Source organism: Saimiri boliviensis, chromosome 19, assembly GCF_048565385.1.
Source record: "Saimiri boliviensis isolate mSaiBol1 chromosome 19, mSaiBol1.pri, whole genome shotgun sequence".
In the NCBI taxonomy this organism is placed as follows: domain Eukaryota; kingdom Metazoa; phylum Chordata; class Mammalia; order Primates; family Cebidae; genus Saimiri; species Saimiri boliviensis.
The window spans coordinates 32,062,580-32,090,564 of NC_133467.1; the positions used below are offsets into that span (position 1 = coordinate 32,062,580).

Genomic DNA, 27,985 nt, shown 5'->3' on the forward strand with positions numbered 1-27,985 from the left:
CTGCTATAACATGCCATGTTATGAAGTAACCTCCTATTCTCCAAAATATGGAAAAGACAACAGGTATTATGGGTAAAATACAGTTTGGGATATTCCATTAAAAATTTATGCAATGGTATAACTGGAGCAATTTCAAAAATAGTAACTATCTTAATAAAACTATTTTCATGATTAAGCTAAGACATCATACACCAAATATTGAACTTTACCTAAAAAAGAACAGGTAAATCTTACCTGATAGGAAGGCATGTAAAGAAATATTGAGCGAGGGCAAGGCCAGATGCATCATGGTCGATACAGCATGGTAGTTACTTCTAAGACAGAGCTCATGGCCAGATGGTTGGAGAGGAAGAATATTCAGTTCCGCATTTCTCCAGCTTGCTGTATTCCTTGGTGTTAGTGTATTTTGTGATCATTGCTGGTATTTGGTTGTGGAAAATAGCAACTGGTTGAGAAAAACAAAGATGACTGTCTGTGTCACACTGCTGTCATCCCCCCACCTACCAGTCATAACTGACTTGGTTCATGTTACACAGAAACAAGGCTATGGCTGAATATAGTGATGACCAATGGGAGGTAGTAGGGGGGCTCTTATCTCGAAGCTATGTTTGAGTAGCAAGCACATTTCATTTATTTATTTTTTACTTAAATGGAGCCGTCCTCTCCAAAACTGACTCTGGCTGTGTTCATTACATAAGAAAATGATGTCGCAGGAAGAAATGCTGTTCCAGAGAGTTCCCAGATGCTCTTCACCAAATTTTCCCTAATATTACCATCCGACCTTACCATGATACATTTGTCAAAACTGAAAAATCAGCATTGGTGCATTACCATGAACTAAACTCCAGTCTTTTTCCAGTTTTTTTTTTTTTTTAATATGGAGTCTCACTTTGTCGCCTAGGCTGGAGTGCAGAGCATGATCTTGGCTCACTGCAACCTCCGCCTCCCAGATTCAAGAGATTCTCCTGCCTCAGCCTTCCAAGGGGCTGGAATTACAGGCATGTGCCACCATGCCTGGCTAATTTTTGTATTTTTAGTAGAGACGGGTTTCACCATGTTGGCCAGGCTGGTCTTGAACTCCTGACCTCAAGTGATCCACCTGACTTGGCCTCCCAAAGTGCTGGGATTACAGGTGTGAGCTACTGTGCCTGGCTGTCTTTTTCCAGTTTTTTTACTCACGTCCTTTTCCTGTTTAATTAGGATTTAATCTAGGATACCGCATTCCATTTAGTCATCATGTGTCTTTTGGTCTGTGACAGTTTCTCAGTCTTTCTTTGTTTTTTTAAAAAACCTTGATAATTTCGAGGAGTACTGGTCAGGTATTTTGTAGAAAGTCAATCTGGGTTTCTCTGATATTTGTCTTCTTATTAGACTGGAGTTGTGGGTATTTCAGATGAATTATCTATTGTTTTAAATACCCATAAACAAATAGATATATAGATATTTATGTATGCTATATAATCTTGTTTTGAATTTTAAAAGCCAACTATGAGATGCCATTTAAATAACTTTTTGTAAATTATCTTTTAAACTTGATATTGTATTTGAGATATATCCTTTTTGAATATTTTTTGCTATAATGTGATATATGTGTTCCTGAAAATCCTCATCTGCATAATTATGCACTAAAAATAACAGAGCTTGTGGGATAATTAGGCCTATAGATAACTAAGGACAGACCACTCAAAACCTATTCACTAACACACTAGAGGGCCAACATGAACAGTAACAATCCCAGCGAAATTATTAGCACTGTGAAGACTTCTCAGATGCGTTCATCAGCCTCACAACTAGTCACTCTTTTGCAGCCTTCAGCCCAGGACGCCCACATCCTCTATTAAGGTGTATGTCTTTTGAGGGATATCACTTCTAATTGAGGCTGGCTTCACCAAAATTTAAAATCTGATAATGAGTGTGGCTTTCTTCATCAATAAAACAAAATTTGAACACAGAGAGAAATGTCATGGCAGCTTCTTCATCAGCACTTGCAACATCGCAATAAAGCTTCACGCTGTGTAATGCATAATAATTTCTGAAGCCACTAAACTATCTACTGTATGCATTAACAATTACTAGGTAGAATTTTCAGCCTTTATCTTAAAATATTTATAAATATTACTAATGATTTTACTTTAATTGTGAGAAGGCGTGAACTTTAGTTCTTTACTACATTAACCTGTGAGGGAAGATGGTATATGAATAAATACAACTTATATGTTATACTGGCAGTATTCTTTTATTTATGTAAATTTTTAGTTTCATATTTTAATTATGTATGGTCTAATTTGCATCCAGACCCTCGTATTTGTTGCAGAGCAGGATATATACATATCTTTTTTATTCTTCTTAACTTTGGTATGCCATTCCTTCATATGAATATGTGTTTCCCAACTGATTAACATTTGAATTCCTTCTATTTGTTTTCCCAGTAACAAGCAGTGCTGCAAAAAATTTCCTTGTCTTTGTCTCTGAGGGAATTTTTACAGGTTATAGTCCTAGAAGTAGAGTTACTGGATCATAGGGTATGAATATATTTAATGGTATGTATACATTAATTTGGGGCGCATTAACACTATTGTGACGCTGGGTCACTCAATGGATGTGGTCTGGGTCTCCATTTATTCATTTTTATGTCCTTTAGTAACATAATATAATAAATTTTATAAAATTGTTGCACATTTCTGTAAGATCTACTTCCAGGTGCTCTATGAGTTTTACTGATAACATGACTGGGATCTCTTATGTGTCTTATTTTCTAGTTGGTTTCTGCTATAAGAAATGAATATCTTAGTGTGTTTTATGATTACCTCATACCAACACAAATGGTAAGCTCCTATTGATTCTAATAGTTTATGTGTAGATTTTCTAGGATTTTTAATATAGAGAATCATACGTGTAAATTATTGTATACTTTTCTGATGATCAGAACACTTTGTTTTCCTGTATTGCTGCATTGGGTTGGACAATGCAGTAGACTGATAGTAGGCATCTTGCCATGCCCTTATCTCTAAAGGGAAGTTTCTAAAATCTCATTTTAAGTATGATATTTGCTGTAGGTTTTTAGTAGAAATTGTGTTTACTCTTGATTTAGTAAGAAGGATAAATGATGAATTTAAAACATTTTGGCATCTATTGGAATGGCCTTATGATGTTGTTCTTTAAGTCTGTCCTAGAAGTATACATTTCATTGGTAGGATTTTCTTATCTTAAACTACCGCTGCATTTCTTAGGAAAACACTTGAGATGTAAGTCTGAAATATTTTACCTTTTCCAAGATGACCCTCTGTAGCTGGCTACACAGAAAAGGTGCTGGGCTACTGTAAATCACAATGGAAATCACTTAGGCAACCAATCCTGGTCAACCATGAGGCTTAGACACCTAGCCCTCGGTCATGTCAGGGGATGGCTGCTAACTCTCACTATGAATGTTTTTGTGCTTCATCCTTTCTAAGCTTGCTGAGTCATTTAGCTACAACTACAAGGCATGGATCTCAGCCCCCAGCCACACCAGGGAAAGGCAGATGCACACTCAAGCTACGAATGCTAGGTTATCATGCCAGATTGCTATGATTTTGTGGCCTATGGTCACACCAGGGTAAAAGCTAGTACTTTTTAAATCTTGCAGCCTCGTAGCTCAAGGGTCCCTCTCCTAGAGTCTGATGTTCTGTGCTACCAGATCCCCGAGTATAGTCCTAGAATATGATGTTTTATGAGGGCCTCTCACAGCTCTGACTGTGGGTGTCCCCAGTGACTGCTGCTCCAGTGGGCATGCGACTGTTGCCTAGACATTTTCTCTTGTTTGCTTAACGACTCTACTCAGTTATAATGTTTTAAAATTTTTACACATAAATATGACTTGCTTATACTTTATGTAGGATTTTTGCATCTATGTTTATAGATGAGAATGGCTTCTCATTTTCTTTCTTTTTTTTTGTACCATTTTGTTTGGGTTTTGTGTTAACTTGTTACTGGATTCTTAAAATAAGTTGGTAGCTTTATCTCCTTTGCTCATTTTAAATTCTCTGTCTGTTTTGTGATACTTTTATAACACCTATTGATTCTTTTTTTTTTTTTAAATTTTACTTTGGTTCTGGGGTACATGTGCAGATCGTGCAGGATTGTTACATAGGTATACACATGCCAGGGTGGTTTGCTGTATCCATCCCCTGTCACCTATATTAGATATTTCTCCTAATGTTATCCCTCCCCAATCCTCCCACCCCCTGCTATCTCTCCCCTAGCTCACCACACCTCCCAACAGGCCCCAGTGTGTGATGTTCCCCTCCCTGTGTCCATGTGTTCTCATTGTTCAACATCCACTTATGAGTGAGAACATGCGGTGTTTGGTTTTCTGTTCTTGTGTCAGTTTGCTGAGAATGAGGGTTTCCAGCTTCATCCATGTTTCTGCAAAGGACAGGAACTCATCCTTTTTTATGGCTGCATAGTATTCCATGGTGTGTATATGCCACATTCTCTTTATCTAGTCTATCATTGACGGGCATTTGGGTTGGTTCCAAGTCTTTGCTATTGTAAACAGTGCCACAGTGAACATGCTTGTGCATGTGTCTTCATAACAGAACAATTTATAATCCTTTGGGTATATACCTAGTAATGGGATTGCCGGGTCAAATGGTATTTCTATTTCTAGATCCTTGAGGAATTGCCACAGTCTTCCACAATGGTTGAACTCATTTACACTCCCACCACCAGTGTAAAAGTGTTCCTATTTCTCCACATCCTCTTCAACATCTGTTGTCTCCTGATTTTTTAATGATCATCATTCTAACTGGGGTGAAATGGTATCTCAATGTGGTTTTGATTTGCATTTATCTAATGACCAGTGATGATGAGCTTTTTTTCATATGTTTGTTGGCCACATAAATGTCTTCTTTTGAAAAGTGTCTGCTCATATCCTTTGCCCACTTTTTGATGGGATTGTTTTTCTCTTGTAAATTTGTTTTAGTTTTTGTAGATTATGTATATTAGCTTTTTGTCAGATGGGTAGCTTGCAAAACATTTTTTCCATTCTGTTGGTTGCCAGTTCACTCCAATGATTGTTTTTTTTTTTTTTTTTTTCTGTGCAGAAGCTCTGGAGTTTAATTAGATCCCATTTGTCTATTTTGGCTTTTGTTGCCATTACTTTTGGTGTTTTAGTCATGAAGTCCTTGCCTACGCCTATGTCCTGAATAGTATTGCCTAGGTTTTCTTCTAGGGTTTTTATGGTGTTAGTAAGACCTAACACCATAAAATCTTTAATCCATCTGGAGTTAATTTTTATATAAGGTGTAAGGAAGGGGTCCAGTTTCAGCTTTCTGCACAACTAAAAAAGAAAATTTCAGGCCAATATCCATGATAAACATTGATGTGAAAATCTTCAATAAAATACTGGCAAACCAAATCCAACAGCACATCAAAAAGCTTATCCACCACAATCAAGTAGGCTCATCCCAGGGATGCAAGGCTGGCTCAACATACACAAATCTATAAATGTAATTCATCACATAAACAGAACCAAAGACAAAAACTACGTGATTATCTCAATAGATGCAGAGAAGGCCTTCAACAAAATTCAACAGCCTGTTATGCTAAAAACTCTCAATAAACTAGGTATCGATGGAATGTATCTTAAAATAATAAAAGCTATTTATGGCAAACCCAAAGCCAGTATTATACTGAATGGGGAAAAACTGGAAGCATTGCCTTTGAAAACTGGCATTACACAAGGGTACCCTCTCTCCACACCTATTCAACATTGTATTGGAAGTTCTAGACAGAGCAATCAGACAAAAAAAAGAAATAAAGAGTATTCAATTAGGAAAAGAGGAAGTCAAATTGTCTCTATTTGCAGATGACATGATTGTATATTTAGAAGACCCCATTTTCTCAGCCCAAAATCTCCTTAAGATGATAAGAAACTTCAACAAAGTTTCAGGATACAAAATAAATGTGCAAAAATCATAAGCATTCCTATATACCAATAACAGACAAACAGAGAGCCAAGTCATCAGTGAACTCTTATTCACAATTGCTACAAAGAGAATAAAATACCTAGGAATACAACGAACAAGGGATGTGAAAGACCTCTTCAAGGAGAACTACAGACCACAGCTAAAATAAGTAAGAGAGGACACAAACAGACGGAAAAATATTCCATGCTCATGGTTAGGAAGAATCAATATTGTGAAAATGGCCATACTGCCCAAAATAATCTATAGATTCAATGCTATCCCCATCAAGCTACCATTGGCCTTCTGCACAGAACTGGAAAAAAAACACCTTAAACTTCATATGGAACCAAAAAAGAGACCACATAGCCAAGACAATCCTAAGCAAAAGAAAAAAACAAAGTTGGAGGCATCATGCTACCTGACTTCAAACTATACTACAAGGCTACAGTAATCAAAACAGCATGGTAGTGGTAGCAAAACAGAGATATAGACCAAGGGAACAGAATAGAGACCTCTGAAGTAATGCCACACATCTACAACCATTTGATCTTTGACAAAACTGACTAAAACAAGCACTGAGGAAAGGATTCCCTGTTTAATAATGGTGTTGGAATTCTTATTCCTTTCTAGGATACATATACATACTGCCTGGAGATTTTTCTGATTTCTTGCCTTATCCTAATTATGAAACTCCTTGCCATTGTTTAGACATGGGTCTTTTTTAATACACCCTGCTTGGTACTTGTTGGCTCTTTTGATCTGATCACTCACTTTTGTTAAGTACTCTAAGATGTTTTTGTATTATTCCTTTGATTATTTTCCTACCTCCAATCTCAATATTTTCTTTCTCTAAAATCCTTTTTTCTGAGCCTTATAACTTTGATTCCCATGATTCTTGTTTTATTTATCTTTCGTCTATACTTTGCATACTCTGAATATATTGATTATACTTCTCAACAAAAAACTTCTCTAATTTCTCTTATATTCTGTTTCCTAAGATGGCTATTGGTATATTTGTTGAGTGAGGTGTCCCTTTATCATGGTATTAATTCTCCCAGTGTATCTATGGATGCTGTTCCTGTTTTCTGTAGCCTATCTCCAGGGATTATGAGGAATGAGCCAGAGGTGCTGGCAGGATGTACCACTGATTTGTCTTTTGGATGTAGCAGCATAGGGTTTCCTCCTGGGTGTCTTTGAACTCCTTAGGCAAGGAATCTGCCCAAGGACTCTGATTGCTTCAGACTAAGAGCAGATGTTCTGCTGCTTAATGTTTGGCCAAGAGGGAAATGCATGGTAGCAGTGACTCCTTAATCAATCTCTCCACTACTTTGTACCACTTGTTTCCATTGTCCCTTGCTTTCAAGCACCCCCAGAAACACTTCGAATTTTTATAGTGGCCCTTCCTCTGCATAAGTTCTGGGTTATCGTTTCTTCTATGAAAATAATTTGTCTGCTTTCTGACTTCCAGAGATTCTTCTATTTATTTATTTCTGTTGGATGAAACTTTTTTTTTCTGGCACTACATTAATTTATATTAAAAAATGCTTTTTGTTATTCATAGGAATTGAAGTGGGAAGATGATATTAGTGTTAGTGCTCAGTCCATCATTGATTAACTTTGTCTCCTTTAGTTATTCCTTCATCTGTTCACCCCACAGAACTACTGAGCACCAACTCTGTGCCAGGCTTTGCAATAGGCTGGTTTTCAAGAAAGGAATGCTATTATCCATAAATAAAATAATGAATTTTCTCTCATATTTTTCTAAAAGATATGATGATAATGTATTTGTATCAATCTACATGCACAGTTATTCTTGGCCTTAGATTATCTTTTCTAGATGCCTAGCCAAGTTAGAGTTGTAATGTTTGACCACCAAATAAGTAAAACCAAGTTGTCTGTGTACCAACTTCTTAGCCTCATGCACATAGCATTTGACACAGGAGTACGAACTACGTAACTTCGAACACTGCTCTTTAGAGCTCCATATTTGATCAGTTTTTGATTTCTATTAATTTTCTTACTGACATACCTTTTACATCTATCCTCTTCTCTGCATTCCTACTTCTTCTGTGCTAGTTTTGAATCTTATTATCTTTTTTGTTTGTTTGAGCAGAGTCTCTCTCTGTCACCCAGGCTGGAGTGCAGTGGCATGATCTTGTCTCACTGCAACCTCTGCCTCCCAGGTTCCAGTGTTGAATCTCATTGTCTTTAACATAATTTGTCTAGTTAATGGCTTAGTACCTGTTCCCTAGAAATGTCCTAAGATATGTCTTGATTGAATTAATGAACTAAGACTCACAAAGTGGTCTCCGAATTTATAATTTCTCTCACACCAATATATTATTCATATTGCTGCCAATGAAAATTCTAAAACACAGATCTGACTCTACTCCTTCCTTGTTCAGGAAACCTCAAAGTCTCTCACTTGCTTAATGTGAAAGACAGTAGGCCCAAATTTTCTATAGAATATTTTAGTAATAAGTTTATAGAAATATTGGCAACAGAGACAAACAGCAATACTTTACAAGCACAAATGTAATTATTTTGCTGGTAAAGCAGAACAGCAATTCTAATAGTGATTAGGCAGTAGTAAATACCAAGTAGAAGCTACATTAATAAATAAACTAGGATAGAGTGTGAATTAAAGAATGACTTGGTACAATCTGTGGAGTAGGGATATCTTAGAATTTTGTCTTGCAAATTAATACAATTTTGAACTGAAAAGATTCTAATTCACTAAAGTGGACAATCATGGTTATGGAGATTAAAATAAGCTTTACAGAGTTTGTGTACAAAACAATACAAGATGAAATTTGGTGGTGATCATTGCTTATATTAGTCTCTTAGTTTTGAACCTCACTTTTGTTAACTACTCAATTTTTGTGGTTCAGTTTAAGTGCTGCCCCTTGCATAGAAACCTGTGCTTCTCTGGAGGGATTCTGGTGGCAAGGATGCCAGTGTACGTTTTATTTCAGGGAAACTGATGATTGGCTTGGACACACAATGTCCTGGATTCAGGATGTTGTTAGGAAGGTATTTCTATTTGTCAAAAGATATTCAAATGTAAGTATCATAATACCTACTGAAATGGGTACAGTAAGTAAAAAGGGAGTTTATGGCTAAGGAACCTCAGAAGACTTGAGGTGAAGCTGGCATCATGTGAGACTAGATTCAGAGACTTAAACAATATTATTGAAGCACTGTCTATCTCTCAGCTCTACTTGTGAGTCAAGGAGGGTGTATTAGTTTGTTTTCATACTGCTATAAAGAGCTACCTGAGTCTGACTAATTTATAAACAAAAGACATTTTTAATTGACTCACAGTTCCACAATTCTGGGGAGGACTCAGGAAACTTACAATCATGGTGAAAGGTGAAGGGGAAGCAGGCATTTTCTTCACAAGGCAGCAGAAGAGAGAGAGAGAGTGAGGGGAGAACTGCTAAGCACTTTTAAACCATCAGACTTCTTGAGAACTCACAATCACCTTCCACCAGGACCCTTCCTTGACTTATGGTGATTACAATTTGAGATGATATTTGGGTGGGGACACAGAACCAAACCATATCATTCCATCTCTGGCCCCTCCCACATCTCATGTCTTTTTCACTTTTCAAAACTAATCATGCCTTCTCAACAGTCACCCAAACTTAACTTATTTCAGCATTAACTCAAAAGTCCAAGACTAAAGTCTCATCTGAGACAAGGCAAGTTTCTTCTGCCTGTTAGCCTAGTAAAATAAAATAAAAAACAAGTTAGTTACTTCCAAGATACAATGGGGGTACAGCCATTGGTTGACTGTTCCTTTTTCAAATGAGAGAAATTGGCCAAAACAAAGGGGCCACAGGCTCCATGTAAGTCTGAAATCTGGCAAGGCATTCATTAAATCTTAAAGCTCCAAAATAATCTCCTTTGATTCCATGTCTGACATCCACTTTCATGCAAGTGTTAAGCCCCCATGGTCTTGGGCAGCTCCACCCCTGTGGCTCTGCAAAGTACAGGCCCTGTGGCTGATTTCACAGGCTGGTGTTGAACACCTGCAGCTTTTCTAAACATAAGGTGCAAGCTGTCAGTAGATCTACCATTCTGAGGTCTGGAAGACAGTGGCCCTCTTCTCACAGCTCCACTAGGCAGTGCCCCAGTGGGGACTCCAACTGTGTGGGGGCTCCAACCCCACATTTCCCTGTTGCATTCGTCTAGTAGAGGTTTTCCATGAGGGCTCCATTCCTGCAGAAGACTTCTGCCTGAACATCTAGGTATTTCCATACATCTTCTGAAATCTAGGCAGAAGCTCCCAAAGCTCAACTCTTGTCTTCTCTGCACCTGCAGTCTCAACACCACTTGGAAGCCACCAAGACTTTGGGCTTGCACCCTCTGAAGCAATGGCCTGAGCTATACATTACCCCCTTTTAGCCATGGCTGGAGCTGGAGCAGCTGAGATGCAGGGTGCCATGTCCCTAGTGCCGAAAGCAGTGAGACCCTGAGCCTGGACCATGATACCATATTTTCCTCCTAGGCTTTTGGGTCTGTGATGGGAGGAACTGCCATGAAGATCTTTGAAATGACCTGAAGACATTTTCCCCATTGTTTTGGCTAACATTCAGCTCCTCATTACTTATGCAAATTTCTGCAGTCAGCTTGAATTTTTCTCTAGAAAATGAGTTTTTCTTTTCTACTGCATGGTCAGGCTGCACATTTCCCAAACTTTTCTACTCTGTTTCTCATTTAATTATATGAGTTCCAATTTCCGATCATCTGTTTGTGAACACATATGATTGTATGTTTTCAGATAAAGCCAGGTCACCTCTTGAATGCTTTACTGCTTAGAAATTTCTCCTGCCAGATACCATAAATCATGTCTCTTAAGTTCAAAGTTCCACAGATCTCTAGGGTATGGGCAAAATGCCACCAGTCTCTGCTAAAGCATAGCAAGAATGACCTTTACTCCACTTGGCAGTAAGTTCCTTATATCCACCTGAGGACACTTCAGCCTGAACTTCATTGTCCACATCACTATCAGCACTTTGGTCAAAACCATTCAACAAAACTCAGGAGGTTCCAAGCTTTTACACATCTTCCTGTTTTCTTCTGAGCCCTCCAAACTGTTCCAGCCTCTGTGCATAACCAGTTCCAATGTTGCTTCCACATTTTTAGGAATCGTTATAGCAGTATGTCACTATCCTTGTACCAATTTTTTGTATTAGTCTGTTTTTACACTGCTATAAAGAACTACCTGAGACTGGGGAATTTATAAACAAAAGAGGTTTAATTGACTCACAGTTCAGCATGGCTGGGGAGGCCTCAGGAAACTTACAATTATGGCAGGAAGCAAAGGGGAAGCAGGCACCTTCTTCACAAGGTGACAGGAGAGACAGAGAGTTGGGAGGAATGGCCAAACGCATTTAAACCATCAGATATTGTGAGACCCCACTCATTAACGTGAAAACAGCATGGGGGAAACCACCCCTATGATCTAATCACCTCCCACCAGGTCCCTCCCTTGACATGTAGGGACTGCAATTCAAGATGACATTTGGGTGGGCACATGGAGCCAAACCATATCAGATGGAGAGTGGTGGGACAGAGGACCACTTCTTTTAGTCATAAAGCCTTGAAATTATTTCACTTTTACGCTATGAACAAGAATTCAGCAGGAAGTTATAAACTATGTTAAATGTTTCTGAGAAGCTGGGTAAAGTAAGAACAGAAAATGCATTATTAAACTTAGTGAGAGATGTGTTTGTTTATGTTGTTTTCACTAGATTGCTGAAGGCCAAGGCCTAATTTCCATGGATTGAGGAGGGAACAGGAGATAGGATAATAGAGGTTGTAAGTACACACAAGCTTTTCCTCTCTTCCTCCCTTCTCTCATTCCCATTCTTCCTTTTTTCTCTTTTCTTTCTTCTTTCTCTAAAAGATTAAATATATTATAGTATGGTTTTGTAAAAATGATCAAGTAAAGATGAATACATTAATAATGCAGAAGATAGAGAGGATACGTATAAGGAGCAAAATTCCTTGAATGGTTGACAGGGTCTGGGATCCTCTGAAGAAGTGCAGGGGTTGGCCTTAGATATAATGCGGGGAGAGCTCATCCCTTTTAATAGAGGAAGATGGAAAGACTGGTACGTTGGGTTGTAGGAGGATGTATAAGGATATCAGTTAGGTGTTAAGAACAGAAAGACTGAGTTAAAAGTGATTTTACAAAAGAGGAGAATATTTCTCCTTTAAGTAAATGTTCAGGTAGGCAGTCTAGAGCTGATACAGTGGCTCCATACTCAATTATCCAGTCTCTATGTATCTTGTTGCCATGCCAACCTCAACATGCAGCTTACACTTGCTGACCTGAAAGTGAACTGTTCCATCTCCTGCTATCATGACTGAATACTAGCCAAAGGTAAAAAGGGGGAAGTGGGAGGGGGAAGCACATACCTTTCTTAAAGAGCACAGCCTAGAGATAGTCCCTATTCTGTTCATATCTCATTGGCCATAATTTACTCATACCACTACAAGCTACAGTGGGGGCTGGAAATTTGGTGTTTGAGGGGACGACTAAGCTCCCAAGTAAAAATGTTATTCTTATGAAAAGTAGAGAATGGATGTTGGGGAGTGACTAGAAGCCTCTACTACAAAAGATATGGTGGTTCTTTTCTGATGGCTTTTAATTTCTCAACAAAAGGTGAGTTCATCAGCTGAGTGAAAGGATGAATGAGACTTGAGGAGCAAGAAGAGGAAGCATAATAGTCATTTGGAAGAGTGAGTTAAGTAGGGAACTGTAGTAAGATTGTCAGCCGGCGTGAAGGGATTACTTGAATCTTGTGAACAGAATAGTAGAATCAGTTTATCCAGACTCTTGCTTTACATATTCAGAGAAAAATGTTATTGGAAGAAACTCTGACATAATGCTATGCCTGTGATCAGGCAAATGTTTCACTGGACTTTTACTGCCAGGACCATCATTTAGTGTCAAAATATCTAGAGAACTCATTAAATAAGTATATTCAATTGGCTGAGAAAATATGTCCATGGCTTAGGGAAAGGCATGTTTGTTTTTCTCATTTCCCAATCTGTAAACAAGCAGATTACGAAAGGGTTTAGTGATCAGGGCCATCTCCAGAAGCTGTCAGCTTTCCTTCGTGAAATTCCATGACTTGGGCTGACGCAGGTGTTGGAGAGGCAGCTACCATGTGCACCCAGTTGGCCACTCATTTAATATGTTACCATTTCTCATTATTTTCTCAGGGTAGATAGCCAAAGTGAAACGCTGGGAAGTTTCTTCATTTTTCCTGTCACAAATAATTGGTAATTCAGTAGTCATTGGAGTTTGTAATAAATAACTCACATTGATTTCTCTGTTCTGGAATGATTTTGCTTCCCTCCGTCCTGGAGCCCTGACACTTGACCCAAGAGGCAATGTTAGAAAATCATTTACAAAGTGGCATAAACTCCCTTACTGCTTTGGATATAAATCCAGGCAGGAGAGGGTAGCTCTGAGGCAAGAGATCTAGGACTTCTAGCCCCTGAACTTCCAGCCAAATACATCTTTTCCAAAGGAGTGAATTCAGATCCTTGTAGCACTGGCAGCAGGGCATGACCATGGAGAAGCTGTTGTGCTTCCTGGTCTTGACCAGTTTCTCTCATGCTTTTGGCCAGACAGGTATGGGCCACCCCAGGCTTTGGGAGAGATTTGATCTGAGGTATGGGGTTGGGTGAACAAAACAGTGGAAGATTCATCATGATGTGTGTGTGTGTGTGTGTGTGTGTGTGTGTGTGTGTGGTGTGTGAGTGTGTGTGTGTAACTGGGGAAGGGGTCAGTTTCTCAATCCTAAACTCTATAAGTAAGTGAGGGGATAGATCTTTGTGAGCTGAGAAACTTCTCCTATCTGCTTGTTTTTCTGTCTCACAGACATGTCCACGAAGGCTTTTGTGTTTCCCAAAGAGTCGGATAATTCCTATGTATCCCTCAAAGCACAGTCAACGAAGCCTCTCAAAGCCTTCACTGTGTGCCTCCACGTCTACACGGAACTGTCCTTGACCCGTGGGTACAGCATTTTCTCTTATGCCTCCAAGAAACACTCCAATGACATTCTCATATTTTGGTCTAAGGGTAGAGGATACACTCTTACAGTGGGTGGGCCTGAAGTATTATTCGAGACTCCCGAAGTCACAGCTCCAGTGCACATTTGTACAAGCTGGGAGTCCGCCTCAGGGATCGTGGAGTTCTGGTTGGATGGGAAGCCCAGGGTGAGAAAGAGTCTGAAGAAGGGATACACTGTGGGGACAGAGGCAAGCATTATCCTGGGGCAGGACCAGGATTCCTTCGGTGGGGGCTTTGAGACGAATCAGTCTTTGGTGGGAGACATTGGAAATGTGAACATGTGGGACTTTGTGCTGTCACCAGATCAGATTAACACTGTCTATGCTGGCGGGACCTTCAGTCCTAATGTCCTGGACTGGCGGGCACTGAAGTATGAAGTGCACGGTGAAGTGTACACCAAGCCCCAGCTGTGGCCGTGAGGCTGGGCTGTGGGTCCTGAAGGTGGCTCGCAGTTTCTTTACACCACATGGGCCCCACATCTCTGTCTCTGGGCCTTTGTTCCCCTATATGCATTGCAGGCCTGCTGCGCCTTCCTCAGCACCTGAGAACACAGGCAAAGTGTCTGGCCTGGGACCTCGTGAACTATGCTGGGAAGCTTTGTCCAGGAGAATCAGAATTTCAGGTGTTTTGTTTTCATTTTTATTTCTTTTTAAGTCGGACAGATTGGAGTCAATTTCTTACCCTCACATAGATGAGAAAACTGAAACCTAGAAGGAGAAATGATTTTTTGTTTTTAAAGTCACAAGGCAAGGACATCTCTGAGCTGAGAAGGAAGTACTGGTCTTCTATTTAATTTCCTGCCCAGGACCTCCAGAAAGCAGGAGGGCATTGCCCACATTCACAGGGCTCTTCAGTCTCAGAATCAGGACATTGGCCAGGTCTCCAGATTGGGTCCAGAGAGCTCATGATCATGCCATGGAATTGCTGGGCCCAGGTCTCCTGAAATGGGAAGTCCAGCAACACTGCACAGCTCCTCCACGTTCTCAAAGCACGCTGGAGAAGCCATTAGAATTGCCCTAGCAGAGAAGGTCTGCCTTTTTTCCAGAGCAAAATGAAGCATGAGGTATACTATGTTGTAACTGCCAAGAACATGCATAAAAATGGTTTTTGCTTGTGTTGCAGTGCTTTCTTAATTTTATGGTTCTTCTGGGAGCTCCCCCCTTTCCACATGAACCTTGTGGGGCTTTGAATTCCTTCTTCATGCCCAAAATTCTCAATATACCCAGGATGCAACAGTGGACGTGAGACACAGGGCATCCTGTCAGAGTAGCCCGTCTCCCATCTCCCCAGCTCCCCATCTGGAGGTTGTTTTTGGATATTAAATGTTCCTAGTAGGACCAATTATAGTCTTCCCAAGGATTCAGTTATGGACTTTGAGAGTGAGACATCTTCTTGCTGCTGGATTTCCAAGCTGAGAGGACGTGAGCCTGGAACCACCAGTAGCCATTTTGTTTGCCACATGGAGAGAGGTTGTGGGGACAGAAGCCAAACTGGGAATGGAGGAGCCCAGGGATTGATACGTGATGGAGCCTTGGCCACATAGAGCCTCTGAATCAGCCTGTCCGGAACCACATCCACACCTGGACTGCCTAGGTCCATAAGCCAATAAAGCCCCTGCTTACTTGAGTGAGTCCAAGCTGTATTCTGATGGTTGCTTTAGCAGTTGTGACTAAATTCTCTGATGACCTTTGAAACCAAGTCTGTGTAAGTTTACACTGCCTATTACGGAACAGATCCATGGCACTCTAACCTGTCTGAGAGCCCCCTGCAGGGATTGCCTCTGACAAGCACATTCCCTCTTTTGAGATAGCTGGCCATTCACATAGTGCCAGTTGTGGGGGTTTTAATACTCTCATTCTGTCATTATTCCAGTTTGAGGAACAAAAGCTAAAGATCATTGCGATCCATGAATCTGCTGCCAGGTTCAGTGACTGGAATGCACTTGCCCTGGCTTGTTCAGGTTCTCTGTACAAACAGACCCCTCAAAGATGACAGCTGCTGGCTTCCTCCAAAAGTGTCCTTCAACGTGGTCTTCAGTACTAAGTGATCAGCAGAAGTTCCTCCCTCGAAACCACAGCCAGGAATGAATTATGGGGCTTCCTGCATATTAAATGGCTATCTAGGGAAGGCGTATGGTAAGCTAGTTAGGCACAGAGGTTCTGGAATCAGACTGCCTAGGCCATATCCTGGCTTTACAACTTTCTAGCTATATGACCCTAGATAATATAATCTCCTTTATGTCTCAGTTTTCTTACCTACAAAACAGGAGAAATAGTAATTAGCTCAAAGGGTTGCTATAAGAATCAAAGAAAATCATGCAAGCAAAGCACTTAGTACAGTGCCTGGCACACGGTAAACTATTTTAGCAGTTTTCTGCTCTTGTTATTATTAAGCCATTTTGTATTATATCCATAAACATAGGCTCATTATATGCCGTAAAAATACAACTTGGTAGAATTCTTCTTGGTTTTCAGTAGTTGAAGTTTCTCATTGACTAAGAATTAAGTTGAGAATGTTAGAAAGATGAACAACAAATCTTTGAAACCATTATTTATGAAGATTGACTTCTCTAATTGACTTTTGATGACCATTTGTAAGCACAGAAGTTCAGGATACATTCTCAGATAAAAGGGAGAGTGCACATGTTATCTGTTGTCCAATTCAGGCAGATCCATCCATCGTCACATTCAGCTAAGCAGAAGAGAGGACTGACACTCTTTTCTAGTTAAATAATCCAGATATGTCTTAATTATAGAAGGCCATCCCAACTCCCCAGAGATGTGGGTTGAGCTAATATTTTCTTCAGAATTCAGTTACTTGTATCTTATTATATGTAGTCTAGTGGATAGTCTCTGGCTTAATAATTTGAGCCAGGAAAATTTTAACAGCTGGTATTTGCATTCAGAGAACATTAAAAAAATATTAACAAAGCATTTGTAGGATGTTTAAATTTAAGCAATTTAGCCTGCTGGTGGATACTTCAATGTAATCTTGTTGAAAATGTATTTCCAGGTAATGGTGAATTGTCATACCATATAGAGCTATCAGATGTAATCCAATTAAATGTTAGGTGACATCTGCCAAAAAAGATGATTCTGATGTGGGCATGTTGGTTCTAAGCAATGCTTTTCTTGTGTGTTAAACGGAGAGTCAGATCAAGCATCCACCATGGCCACTTCTAGCTGATACTAATAAAGCCATGTCATCAGCACTGGTTTTCTGTTAGAGTAGGAACTATGCATCCAATTTTTCCAGAAATAGAACCAGGCCTCAAGGAATGAGTTAGAGACATAAGGCCAAATGGTCTATAAAATCTATAATAGAAACGAGGTGAAAGAGGGGTGGTGGCCCAGTGCCTGAAGAGATATTGTAGTGCACTTATGGGCCAAATAAGAGAAAGCAGACCAACAGTATGAATCAGAGATAATGGAGGCTGCTACTTGATAGAACACTTTCTTTTTGGAACTGAAAATAGCCATGTTGCTATAAGCATTAGGGCCAGGCCTGATCCTAATGTAAGCGCCTTAGTGTGGAATGCAACATAGAACCCTAAAATCTCCCTGTGTCAGAACTAAATATGAGCTCATTGGCCAGGCAATAGGCCTTGCACACTCTCCAACAAGAGGTAGTCATGGGAGCATGGTTAAGAATGGGCTGCATGTAAGGCCAGGTGAGTGGAGGAGAAGCCATCCCTGTGGTGAGAACTGGTCTATCCAGGCCCTGGAGGAGGGACTACAGGCTGCCTCAAAAGTGAGGCTGGGATTTAATGGAAATGGATTTGGAGTCTCGGCCTACAAAATCAGTAGAACGTTAAATCTGCTATATTCTCCCCATGCTTTCACTATTTGATGTGCCCCAGGGAAGCAAACATTGACAAAGAAAGCAAATGACTCTAGATGATTAAACATCACCGCCACTATCACCACCTAGAAAAATTTTCCAAAATATAGATTTCTGATCACTAGAATCCCAGGGAAAAGAGAAGCACTGCTTTGATTTCTAGGTAGTTTTATCCTAGGACAACTGCCTGGTAGTCTCAGATGGGTTGTCATAACTTGCCTGGATTCCTTATTTTCAGCTCCCTGTCTCTATTTCATCTATGCATCTTTTCATTTCTTCTGTACTGGAATGTAGGTTAAGTGGGCTTGTTAGCCTTTTCCTTCACAAAATGGAGACTCCTAGCTCAAATTTCCTGGGTTGCCTGGCCCAGTGATAACTTATAGTCTGCTGATTACAGTAATCCTTGTCATCTGGGTGTTTGAGTATGGATTCGTTGATCCCAGTCCTCCTAGAGTAGATTCTCTGAGGTTAGCACTCAGGAATGTGCAAGATCACAAGCCCTTTTATACTATGTGCTTGTAGAGCCAGCATTTTAGTGTTTTCCTGACAGCTCAGATGTCTTATCTCGGGGACATCCCTGCCTCCCACTAAGCTTGTGGGCAGGTGGTCACCTTTAAGGAAGCATCTAGTGTGTCTGTACTCAGGTCATCCCCTTGGCCTTCCTCTGGTACATTCTTTCAGGACTCATTCAGTGTGGACCCCTTTGTCCTATGTCCTTTATACACAGTTAATAGACCTCACAAAGTTTCATCACTGTCCCCAGGATGATAATCGCTTAATCACACAGGGAAGACCACACATAGCCTTCAAACAAACAAAATAAAACCAAAACATCTTATACTTACTGAGCTCTTACCATGTGCCAAGTACTCTTCTAAGTCGTTTAAATATATTTACTTGCTTAATGACAATTCTATGAGGTATGTAATATTTTATAGTCCTCATTTTACAGATGAGAAAACAGGTTTGGAGAGGTGAATTGACTTGTTCAGAGGTAGAATTTGAACCTTGGCAGTCTGGCTACTCAGCTCTATGTTTTTTTTTTTTTTTTTTTTTTTGAGATGGAGTCTCACTCTGTCACCCAGGCTGGAGTACAGTGGAACGATCTCAGCTCACTGCAACTTCCACCTCCTGGATTCAAGTGATTCTCCTGCCTTAGCCTCCTGAGTAGCTGGGATTACAGGTGCCTGCCAATGCACCCGGTTAATTTTGTATTTTTTTTTAGTAGAGACGGGGTTTCACCATCTTGGCCAGGCTGGTCTCAAACTCCTGACCTCATGATCCACCTGCCTCAGCTTCCCAAAGTGCTGGGATTACAGGTGAGAGCCACCGCGCCCGGCCCTCAGCTCTATGCTTCTAACCACTGTATTCTATTGCCACATGCAACAGAAACTTACATCCTGCATTTATACCCATGGTGCAAGTGGGAGGGTGTAGGGATGTGTGATTTTTTCTTATGGGAAAGCCATTCCAGGATGCCATATGTTCAGTGTTATCTACCATTGCGGGTCCACTGGCAATCACCCTACTTTTTAATTTTGTCCTATGTGCTTAGGAGAATGGCTTGCACATAGAAATCCTATTCAGCCTTCGCATGAATACAATTGTCAAAGTTCTCCTCTGACTTTCATCTCTTCTATAGTCACACATGCCCCTAGATGCAACTTCACATCCTAGTGGCATTCACCAAAGGCATAGAATCATATAAGGGACTCTCTAGGCTAGCAGTTCTCAACTTTGATATGAATATGGGAACCACCTGGAGAGCTTTCAAAAATCCAGTTGCCTAGGCCATAACCAGATAATTACATTGGATTATCTGGTGGTGAGACTCAGGCGTCATTATTTTTAAAGCTCCTTAGTGATTACAACGTACAGCCAAGTCTCCAACAGCAGAGGCTGAGGTGCTACTCTTGTAGGGTGAGTGATAGTTTAGAAAAGATTGCAGAGTCACAGCTGTGGTCCCTGACCGTTCATGTGGTTATTTCTGACGGATATGCCCCTTGTTTCTTCCTTTTCTTATGTTATAGTGGTTTCAGTTTGAGTCAGGGGACCATACCAAACTCCATTTGAGCACTGGAGTGTGGAGTTGTAGCTCTAGGATTAAATAAAGTGACAGCTCTGTATTTAGTATGTTCTTATTTATTCAATAAAGCCTCACAGTGATGACAAACATTGTTTTAGAGTGTTTTGCTTTTTCCCCAATTGATACGTTGTATCTCTGTAGTGTGGGGAAACCAAATGCCAAGAAATTTAGAAAAGCTGAAATCCTTAAGTATTTTTATCAGAGCATCACAGATGTAAGAGGAAGAGAGAAGAGGCTTTTCAAACAAACATAACCGAGGGAAGGGTAAAGGTTGCATTGCAAGCTTATTATGCTTCTCTCTTGATAAAGTTCATTCAATGCTCTGTGATGTGCTGCAGGCAGTTATAGAGCTGCACGGACAGGTTACAGGAGCCAGGGGTGGGCTGTAAAATGGTTTGTGGGAAGGTTTTCCTTCTCACTCTCTTGCTTTTCTTTCTCTTGCTTTAGCTCTTGCTCTCTCCATCTCTATTTCTCTCTGCCTCTCTCTCTCTTTTTCAATTTTAGGCCTTCTTTACAGCATATCCATTTTGGAGGTGGTTCCTATAATGTAGTGGCCTCCATGAAATCAATAAAATTCCCAGTATTCTCCTATTGCTTTGGTAGTTGCATTATTTTAACTTACCTGAGGAGCCCAGATATTAACAAGAAGGCAATTTGGTATTGAAAAAACATCTTCCTTCTTTGTACCAATCTTTTCACCTATAGGATTATTTTTTTGTTTAAATTATACATGTACCTTTTATTGGGCAAATGGTTAGAATGAGAGAATCAAAGCTTTTGGAGCAATTACTTTAAGCCAGTCTTACAATTTAAAAAACAGATGCAAAAAGTTTGAAAAAGGATATTAAAAAATGTTAAAACTGTACATCATTCAAAAACCAGTCCAGAAAGGTACGGCCATTTGTAATAGTCATTTCTTTCTTGTGTGTTTAGAGTATGCTACCCACATGTGTGTTGGTTCTCCTAGTCAACGGAGATGCAGCCTGTACCATCGATTTCTCATTGAATATCGGTGGGAAAACTCATGATGAGACCATGATGAATAAGCTCAAAATTCTCTTCTTTAAAATCATATTTTAATTTCTGGGATACATGTGCAGAATTTGCAGGTTTGTTACATAGGTATACAGGTGCCATGGTGGTTTGCTGTACCCACCAACCCATCATCTACATTAGGTATTTCTCCTAATGCTAACCCTCACCGAGCCTCCCACTCTCTGACAGGTTCCAGTGTGTGATGTTCCCCTCCTTGTGTCCACGTGTTCTCATTGTTCAACTCCCACTTATGAGTGAGAACCTGCAATGTTTGGTTTTCTGTTCTTGTGTTAGTTTGCAGAGAATGATGGTTTCCAGCTTCATTCGTGTCCCTGCAAAGGACACAAACTCCTTTTTTATGGCTGCATAGTATTCCATGGTGTATATGTGCCACATTCTCTTTGTGGCAATCTATCATTGATGGGCATTTGGATTGGTTCCAAATCTTTGCTATTGTGAACAGTGTCACAGAAAACATATGTGTGCATGTCTTTATAGTAGAATGCTTTATAATCCTTTGGGTATATACCCAGTAATGGGATTGCTGGGTCAAATGGTATTTCTATTTCTAGATCCTTGAGGAATTGTCACACTGTCTTTCACAATGGTTGAACTAATTTACATTCCCACCAACAGTGTAAAAGCATTCATGTTTCTCCACATCCTCTTCAGCATCTGTTGTCTCCTGATTTTTTAATGATCACCATTCTAACTGGCGTGAGATGGTATCTTATTGTGTTTTTTTAAAAAATTTATTTATTTATTTTTATTTAGAGAGAGAGAGAAAAAAAAACTGGAGAAGGAGAGAGAAACAGCTAACTCTCACACCGAGTGAGAGAATCCAGAAAGATGGAATCCAGGAGAGGAAAGCAGCTTCCACACTAAGTGGAAGGGAATAGACAGAGATGGAGTTTAGGAGGGGAAGACAGGCTTCTATGAGAGAGTGTGGAAGGGGACTGCAGAGGGGAAATCCAGGAGAGAGAAAGATGGCTTCCATGGAGGGAATGTTTGTGGAAGGGGACCCAAACATGGAGTCCGTCATTGTGGTTTTGATTTGCATTTTTCTAATGACCAGTGATACTGAGCATTTTTTCATATATATGTTGCTCACATAAATGTCTTTTGAGAAGTGTCTGTTCATATCTTTCACCTACTTTTTGATGCAGTTGCTTGTTTTTTTTTCTTGCAAATTTATTTAAGTTCTTTGTAGATTCTTGATATTAGTCATTTGTCAGATGAATAGATTGCAAACATTTTCTCCCATTCTGTAGGTTTCTTGTTCCCTCTGAGGATAGTTTCTTTTGCTGTGCAGAAGCTCTTTAGTTTAATTACATCCACTGTTGAGTCTGATGGACCTCCCTTCATGAATAATCTGACCTTTCTTTCTGGCTGCCCTTAACATTTTTTCCTTCATTTCAACCTTGGTGAAGCTGACGATTATGTGTCTTGGGGTTTCTCTTCCCGAGGAGCATCTTTGTGGAGATCTCTGTGTTTCCTGAATTTGAATGTTGGTCTGTCTTGCTTGGTTGGGGAAGTTCTCCTGGATAACATCCTGAAGAGTGTTCTCCAACTTGGTTCCATTCTCCCCATCACTTTCAGGTACACCGATCAAACGTAGGTGTGGTCTTTTCACGTAGTCCTGTATTTTTTGGAAGCTTTGTTTGTTTCTTTTTATTCTTTTTTTCTAATCTTTTCTTCTCACTTTATTTCATTAAGTTGATCTTCAATTTCTGATATTGTTTCTTCCACTTGATCAGTTCAACTATTAATACTTGTGTATGATTCACAAAGTTCTTGGGCTGCATTTTTCAGCTTCCTGTGGTCATTAATGTCCTTCTCTAAATTGGTTATTCTAGTTAGCAATTCCTCTTATCTTGTTTTCAAGATTCTTAGCTTCCTTGCATTGGGTTAAAACATGTTTCTTTAGATTGAAGTATTTGTTATTACCCACCTTCTGAAGCCTACTTCTGCCAGTTCATCATACTCACTTTCCATCCAGGTTTGTTCTCTTGCTGGTGAGGAGTTGTGATCCTTTGGAGAAGAGGCATTCTGGTTTTTGGAATTTTCAGCCTTTTTGTGCTGGTTTCTTTGCATCTTCATGGATGTATCTACCTTTGGTCTTTGATGTTGATGACCTTCAGATGGGGTCTCTGAGTGGATGTCCTTTTTGTTGATGTTATTTTTATTTTCTGTTTGTTAGTTTTCCTTTTAACAGTCAGACCTCTCCTCTGCAGGTCTGCTGGAGTTTGCTGGAGGTCCACTTGAGACCCTGCTTTCCTGGGTATCACCAGTGGAGGCTGCAGAACAGTGTATACTGCTGCCTGTTCCTTCCTCTGGAAGCTTTGTCCAAGAGGGACACCCACTAGGTGCCAGCCAGAGCTCTCCTATATGAGGTGTGTGTCAGCCCCTACTGGGAGGTGTCTCCCAGTTAGGATACATGGGGGTCAGGGACCCACTTGTGGAGGCAGTCTGACCCTTATCAGAGCTTGAACACTGTGTTGGGAAATCTGCTTCTCTCTTCAGAGCCATCAGGCAGGGACATTTAAGTCTGCTGATGCTGCACCCATAGCCGCCCCTTCCCCCAGGTGCTCTGTCCCATGGAGATGGGGGTTTTATCTCTAAGTCCCTGGTTGGGGCTGCTGCCTTTTTTCAGAGATGTTCTGCCCAGAGAGGAGGAATTTAGAGAGGCAGTCTGGCTGCAGCAGCCTTGCTGAGCTGCGGTGGGCTCCACCCAGTTTGAACTTCCTGGTGGCTTTGTTTACACTGTGAGGGTAGAACTGCCTACTCAAGCCTCAGTAATGGTGAATGTCCCTCACCCCACCAAGCTCAAGTGTTCCAGGTGGACCTCTGACTGCTGTGCTGGGCCTGTGGATTTAGCCAGTGGATCTTAGCTTGCTGGGCTCCATAGTGGGATCTTCTGAGATAGACCACTTGGCTCCCTGGCTTCGGCCCCCCTTTCCAGGGGAGTGAACAGCTCTGTCTCGCTTGCATTCCAGGTGCCACTGGATTGAAAAAACAAAACAAAACAAAAAAACCTCTGCAGCTAGTTTGGTGTCTGCCCAAACAGCCATTCAGTTTTGTGCTTAAAACCCAGGGCCCTGATGGTGTAGGCACCAGAGGAAATTTCCTGGTGTGCTAGTTGCCAAGACCATGGGAAAAGTGCAGTATCTGGGCCAGAGTGCACAGCCCTTCACAGCTTCCCTTGGCTAGGGGAGGGAAATCCCCCTGAACCCTTGCACTTCCCAGGTGAGGCAACACCCCACCCTGCTTTGGCTTGCCCTCTGTGGGCTGCACCCACTGTCTGACTAGTCCCAATGAGATGAACTGGGTACCTCAGTTAGAAATGCAGAAATCACCCACCTGCTGCATCAATCTTGCTGGGAGCCGCAGACCAGAGGTGTTTCTATTTAGCCATCTTGCCAGCATCTAAGCTCAAGATTCTTTTTTTACATGAAATGATGTCTTATATGGCAATTAATATACTGTAAAATACTTTGTACCTAAATGTATATACCTCAGGGTGTCTAACTGATCTCGTTCTGTTTTAGGCATTCTGGGCATAAATCCAAATAACCACAGTGAGACTGGGTGTTCTATTCATAAAATATGTCTTCATCCCTTCTTTCCTTGCTTCTTAATTGCACACACACACAGTCTCAAACACACACACACACACACACACACACACACACACACACACTTCATTTTAGAAGCAATACAACCACATTATGAAAACTTAGTTAGAAAAAAAATCCTCCATAATTCTATTATTATAATAAGAACATACTATCTGGGAGCATTCCTTATACTTTTTTTCCCCTAAAATAGTTGTTTCTTTTAAAAATAGTGTATATACAAGTCTGCTATTTTTTCTTTTATCAAAAGCCTTTTTATTTACATGTTATAGCATAAAATTCACCACTAACATTTAAATGGCTGACTATTCTATTTGGTGGATGTAGACATATACGGTTTACTGAAACATGCCCCAGTTTTCTAACTGTTTGCTGTTCTAAGTAATACTAAATTGTTGTCTTTGTGAAAAAAAGTTCCCCCTCTTATATTTTACATCATTTCCCTAGAATGAATTATCAGAACATGACTGTCCTAAGTCACTGGGAGATGCCACACAGAGCTGTTGGAGCACCAGCAGGCACCATGCCTTCTCTAATAAATAACCCGTATTGATCTCTCATTTTGTGATTTATCTTGCTCTCTTTGCTCTTAGAACTTTGATTCATGGCTCCAAGGGGACAATTTTGGAAAATCATTTACCAACTGAAACATCCTGACTACTGCACATATGACATCAAGGTGGAGCAGACTTGAAACAGAGGGATCTCAAATGTCCAAACCCAGAATCTCAGCCACTGATACTTTTTTCAAGAGAATGATCTAAATTCCGGGCACACCAGTATCAGGAAGGAAACATGGAGTTTCCTGGTCTTCATCAGCATCCCAGTGCATTCCCTCAGACAGGGATGGCTGAGATCTTTTCCTGGGAATATGACTGTGCAAAGCCAAGTTAGGGGAAAGGGCCAGCATGGGTGAGAGGTTGTGGCCTGGAGCAGAGTTTAGGCTGTGGTTTCTAAGTCCAATCTCTCTGTATGTTGTGAGGAATACATCTTTGTGGCCTGAGAAGCTTAACTGATGACCTTTTCTCTCTCTGTTTTCTATCCTACGGATGTGAACAAAAAGGGCTTTGTGTTTTTCCAGAGTCAGACAATTCCATTGTGATCCTCACTGCAGAGCTAAAGAAGGCACTCAAAGCCTTTATTGTGTGTCTCCATGTCTATATGCACCTGACCTGTGAACATAGCCTTTTTTTCTTAAGCCATGAGGACTAGATAATGAATCCTCCTCTCTAAAGAAAAAACTGGGGGCTACAGCACATCCATGGGTGGAATTGGGATAGTTTTCAAGCCTCTTAGGAGTTCTCCTGCACTGTGTACCTCCGTGTAAGATGGAGTCCGCCTCAGGGGTTATGGAGTTCTGGATGGATGGGAAGCCCTTGGTGAGGAGGAGTCTGAAGAAAGGATACACTATTGGGGCAGAGGCAAGCATCATCCTGGGGCAGGAGCAGGATTCCTTCGATGGGAGCTTTGACACAAACTAGTCCTTGGTGGGAGACACTGGAGATGTGAACATGTGGGACTTTGTGAGATTAGATATTAGATTGGACGGCCAGATGAGATTAACGCCGTCTATGTTGGCGCGGCCTTCAGTCCTAATGTCCTTGACTGGCAGACACTGACATATGAAGTGCACGGTGAACCATTCACCAAGCCCCAGCTGTGACCCTGAGGCCCGGCTGCATGTCCCAAAGTTTCCTCCTGGGATTACACCTGACATTTCCCTGACTCTGGCTCTGAGGTCTTTTTGTCCTGCATATGTGACTCTCTCACCCTGAGGGTCCTGTATTTCCCTTCTTTCTTCACTCTGCTTTCATCAACACAAGGGCCAGTGTAGAGCAGAAGGTCCCATTCATGGCTTAGAATCACCAGGCTACATCCTAGGCCAATGAAATCTGATTTCCTGGAGGTGAGACCCAAGCATCCATGTGTTGAAAGCTCTTCAAGTGATTCCAATGTTCCGCCAGAGCTGAGAGCTGTTACCTTTATGTCTGTCTAAGAGGAAATGAGCCAGGCTTTTTCTCCTAAAAAAGACAGCGTGTGTCCAACTATAGTTCTGCCGATATTTTCATTTGCCATTATCCATATACCTACCATAGTTTATTGTGCTTTATTGTATTAACGAAGGAACACAGGAATAGAGTTTTCCCAGCATTCTGCCCTCACCATAAGGATGTGATCATTATAAATTAGAATTCTCTTTAATTTTTTAATCCTTTGTATTTGAAGATTCAAGAAATCTAAGATATATTTTGTTGTTGTTGTTTAATTTGTTGTATTTTCTTTCTTCAGGCTGACCTATCTTCATTAGGTGAAACTTTTATATTTTTTTTCTTATTTATCATCACTCGGGTTACTTTTTTCTATGTCCTGCATCCTTATATTTTACACTTTTATTTTTTTCAAATCTCTCTTCCATATTACTGATTTATTTTCTGCTTTGCATATTGGGATCCTTACTTTTTGTAATGCCGTTTAAAATTCTGCAATGCTTTTTGAGTTTCCTTAAATTCTTTCTTAGCTTTAGTATGGTTTTTTCCCCAACTATTTTTTATCATGTCTCTTTTCTTCAATTTACTTAAAAGTTTAGTGCAGTTACTATCTAAAGTTATCTAAATTTTCCTGTGATTAATCTTTAAATTTTTTTGACATACGTTTTTTGGATGCTTTAGGTAATTTTCTTTTATATTTTAGTACTTTTTAGTCTCGCTATTTATTCAAATGCAGCTTGAGGGGTGCGTTCTTTTTGTCTTCTTTCTGCCTGCCTGACTACAACTAGGCTCCCTGGGAATCTTTGAAAGCTGGCTGATGGACTTAGGGAATGCTAGGAATTTTGAATCATTCAGCCCCAAGATTGGCCTCTTTCAACTCCCCTTTGAAATGATCCCCTGAAATGGTTTGGAGGTTTGTCCCCTCAAAATCTTATGTTGAAATATGATTCCCAGTGTTGGAGACGGGGCCTGGTGGGACATGTTTGGATAATGGGGGCAGATCCCTTATGAGTGATTTAGTGCCATTGCCTTAGGGATGAGTGAGTTCTTGCTCAGTTTGGTCATACAAGATCTGGTTGTTTAAAAGACTGTGATCTCTCTTTTCCCTCTCACCCCTGTTCTCGCCATGTGACAAACTGACACCCTTTTGTCTTCCACCATGGTTTCTGAGGCCCTCCCTAAAAACAGATGCTGGCACCACGCTTCCTGTACAGCCTGAAGAACTGAAGCCAATTAAGCCCCCTTTTTTAAAAAATAAATTACCCAGCCTCAGGTATTCTTTTATAGCAATGTAAAATGAACTAACACATTCCCCACCTCCATCAATTTCTGCTGATCGTCACAGACTCTCCCAGGTG

The 27,985-nt window shown here is 40.6% G+C and overlaps 1 protein-coding gene across 1 annotated transcript; it reads left to right on the forward strand.

Moving 5' to 3' along the window:
- The first annotated feature begins 12,506 nt into the window (after positions 1-12,506).
- Positions 12,507-24,820, forward strand: CRP (C-reactive protein). The gene is made up of 2 exons (XM_003937910.4): positions 12,507-13,602; positions 13,852-24,820. The coding sequence occupies exons 1-2, from the start codon at positions 13,536-13,538 to the stop codon at positions 14,460-14,462; spliced, it is 678 nt and encodes a 225-aa protein (XP_003937959.1). The 5' UTR covers positions 12,507-13,535; the 3' UTR covers positions 14,463-24,820.
- Positions 24,821-27,985: the final 3,165 nt, after the last annotated feature.